This window comes from Thermobia domestica, chromosome 8 (assembly GCF_964235325.1).
Source record: "Thermobia domestica chromosome 8, izTheDome1.hap1.1, whole genome shotgun sequence".
Lineage (NCBI taxonomy): Eukaryota > Metazoa > Arthropoda > Insecta > Zygentoma > Lepismatidae > Thermobia > Thermobia domestica.
This window is the reverse complement of record NC_137461.1, coordinates 102,721,488-102,724,260: the sequence shown is the minus strand read 5'-3', so window position 1 is coordinate 102,724,260 and position 2,773 is coordinate 102,721,488. Positions and strand designations below refer to the sequence as shown.

The following is a 2,773-nucleotide window of genomic DNA, read 5'->3' as shown; positions in this document are numbered from 1 at the left end:
TCTTGAAACAGCTGAGAAGGCTAGTAGTAGCAATAGAAGTTCGTCAGGTGATTCAACCACGAATACAGGGTGTCTAAAATTACCAGTCATAAAGCTACCAACATTTAAAGGTCAAGTTATAGATTTCAGACATTTTCATGATACTTTCAGTAGTTTGGTTGTAAACAATCTGAGTTTAGATGATATTCAAAGATTTCATTATTTGTTGTCCTCATTATCAGGTGAAGCAAGCAAATTAGTTGAGAATATACCAGTGGCAGGTGAAAATTTCAAACTTGCTTGGTGAATGATATGCAAAAGGTATAATAATCCAAAGCTAATAGCAACTGCTCATGTAAAGGCATTGTTTTCATTACCGACTGTCAGTCAAGATTCAGTGGCGGACTTAAGGACATTATTAAATCAAACTATAAGTAACGTAAATGCACTTAAGGCGTTACAGTTAGATACTCTTTTGGAGGATATATTGTTATCGTGCCTAGTTTTGGAAACGCTAGATGAACAAACACGTAAAGACTTTGAAAATCAAACAAATAGGGAACAATTTGCTAGTTTAGAAGAACTTCGTGTCTTTTTAGAAAATAAATGCCAGGCCTTAGAATTGGTAAAGTCTACACAATCAAAGTCGCATCTTAGTAAATATAATGTTGTCAAGGAAGTAAAAAATGCTAGACAATCTTATGTGAGTACTAATGTTTGTGTTCGTTTTGTCAACAAAGTCATGCATTACACAAGTGTAATGAGTTTCAGAAATTAAGTGTATCCAAAAGATTAAGTTTTGCGAAACAGAACAAACTTTGTTTTAATTGTTTGAAAGTTGTCAACCTGTAGCGAAAGATTGTTCGCTAAGTGCATGCAAAATATGTAATCTCAAGCATCACACGTTATTGCATAATGATTTTAAGAAATCACAGCCTAATAATGCTGCAAGTGTTGCAAATGATTCTGTTACGGAACCTGTAGGGGAAAAGTCAATGTCTCAAGGACAGGAAGTTGTTAATACTAGTACTTATTGCTCTGTGAAGCCTAAAAGTAATGTGCGTGTTTTACTTTCAACTGCAGTTGTTCAAGTTAAAGATTGCAATGGTTAGGGCTTTGCTTGATAGTTGTTCCCAACCTCATTTTGCAACAGAATCTCTCATTCAAAGGTTAAAATTAAAGAAATTTCCTATCAATGTTCCTGTACAAGGTATTAATAATGTAAGTTGCAACGTTAAATACGGAAGTAAGTTACAAGTATTCTCTGCTGTAAGTGATTTTAGTGTAGATGTTGAGTGTTTTGTATTGCCCAAAATAGCGGGAAATTTACCTGATGCTGATATTAACATTAAAGAATGGGACTTTCCACCGAATTTAAAGTTAGTGCATCCTAATTTCAACAAGTCTGGTAAGATTGATTTGTTGTTAGGTACTGGAATTATCTTTAGTCTACTCAAAGCAGGACAACAGGTGCGTCCAGGAGCATTTCCAGTTCTCCAAAATACAGAGTTAGGATGGATAGTTTCAGGACAATATCAGATGCCAAAGCACAACAACTTCACGCCAGAACATCGAACATTCTTTTTGCACAACAACGATGATTTAAGCCATCAGCTACAGAAGTTTTGGAAAATAGAAGATATTCAAGTAACTCCTCTATCCAAAGAAGAAAGGGAGTGCGAAGAACATTTTATCGCAAACACTAGAAGACATTCAACAGGACGCTTTATAGTGAGACTGCCATTCAAACAAGAACTGATCCAGTTAGGTGATTCTTATAAGACAGCTGTTCAGCGTTTACAACAACTAGAAAAAGGTTAAATAGATGCCCCAAGTTACGCACAGATTATGTGGCATTCCTTGAAGAGTATGGAGCTTTGGAACATATGAAGGAAGTGGAAGGCAGCTCTAATATTACTCAAGGATATTACTTGCCTCATCATCCAGTTATTACGGAAGCTAGTACTACTACGAAGAATAGAGTAGTATTTGATGCATCCGCATGCTCAACTAGTGCCAGTTCACTGAACGATGTTCTCAAAGTTGGTCCAACTGTGCAAGACGATTTGCAGTCAATTACATTAAGATTTCGCACCTACTCCATAGCTTTTACTGCAGATATAGAGAAGATGTATCGGCAGATTTTGATTGATGAGCGTGACTGTAAATTCCAGAAGATCTTGTGGAGATCAGAAGAAGAACCCATTAAGATATATGAATTAAATACTGTCACATACGGAACAGCCTCAGCGCCTTTCCTTGCTACTCGCTGTTTCCTCAATTAAGTGCAGAAGAAGCTTTTGAATATCCGAAGGCAGCACAAATTCTCAAGAATGACTTCTATACTCACGATTGTATTTCAGGGGTTGAAAGTTTGGAGGAAGCTTTAAAGATAAAGGACGAATTAATACAAATGCTACAAAAGGGTGGTTTTTTGCTAAGAAAGTGGTGTTACAACAGTACTGAGTTATTGGAATCCATCTCTGAAGAATTGAGAGAAACACAATTTCCATTACGCTTAGACGATAAGGGTCAAATCAAAACATTAGGATTACTTTGGCATCCAGCAACTGATCAACTTCAAGTGATGAATGGATTCACTCTAAATCAAAGGTCGAATAATAATTTAACAAAACGCAAGATGTTGGGTATTATTGCTTCAATCTTTGATCCGTTAAGAATTGTTGGTCCAATAACAATCGTATGTAAGATAATTCTTCAAGATCTGTGGCAAGCAGGATTGGAGTGGTATGAAACACTTCCTAAAGAACTACAGCAAAGATGCAAGACAATA

The 2,773-nt window shown here is 36.2% G+C and overlaps 2 protein-coding genes across 2 annotated transcripts; both read left to right on the top strand.

Moving 5' to 3' along the window:
• The first annotated feature begins 1,083 nt into the window (after positions 1–1,083).
• On the top strand, positions 1,084–1,800 carry LOC145692249 (uncharacterized). The gene has a single exon (XM_081767543.1). It carries the CDS (start codon positions 1,084–1,086, stop codon positions 1,798–1,800), a length of 717 nt encoding a protein of 238 aa, XP_081623669.1.
• Positions 1,801–1,865: 65 nt separating this feature from the next.
• On the top strand, positions 1,866–2,264 carry LOC145692248 (uncharacterized). The gene has a single exon (XM_081767542.1). It carries the CDS (start codon positions 1,866–1,868, stop codon positions 2,262–2,264), a length of 399 nt encoding a protein of 132 aa, XP_081623668.1.
• Positions 2,265–2,773: the final 509 nt, after the last annotated feature.

What these genes read in the sequence shown, in the direction of transcription:
- LOC145692249 (XM_081767543.1), top strand. Translation starts at nt 1,084, where the DNA reads ATGGTTAGGGCTTTGCTTGATAGTTGTTCCCAACCTCATTTTGCAACA.
- LOC145692248 (XM_081767542.1), top strand. Translation starts at nt 1,866, where the DNA reads ATGAAGGAAGTGGAAGGCAGCTCTAATATTACTCAAGGATATTACTTG.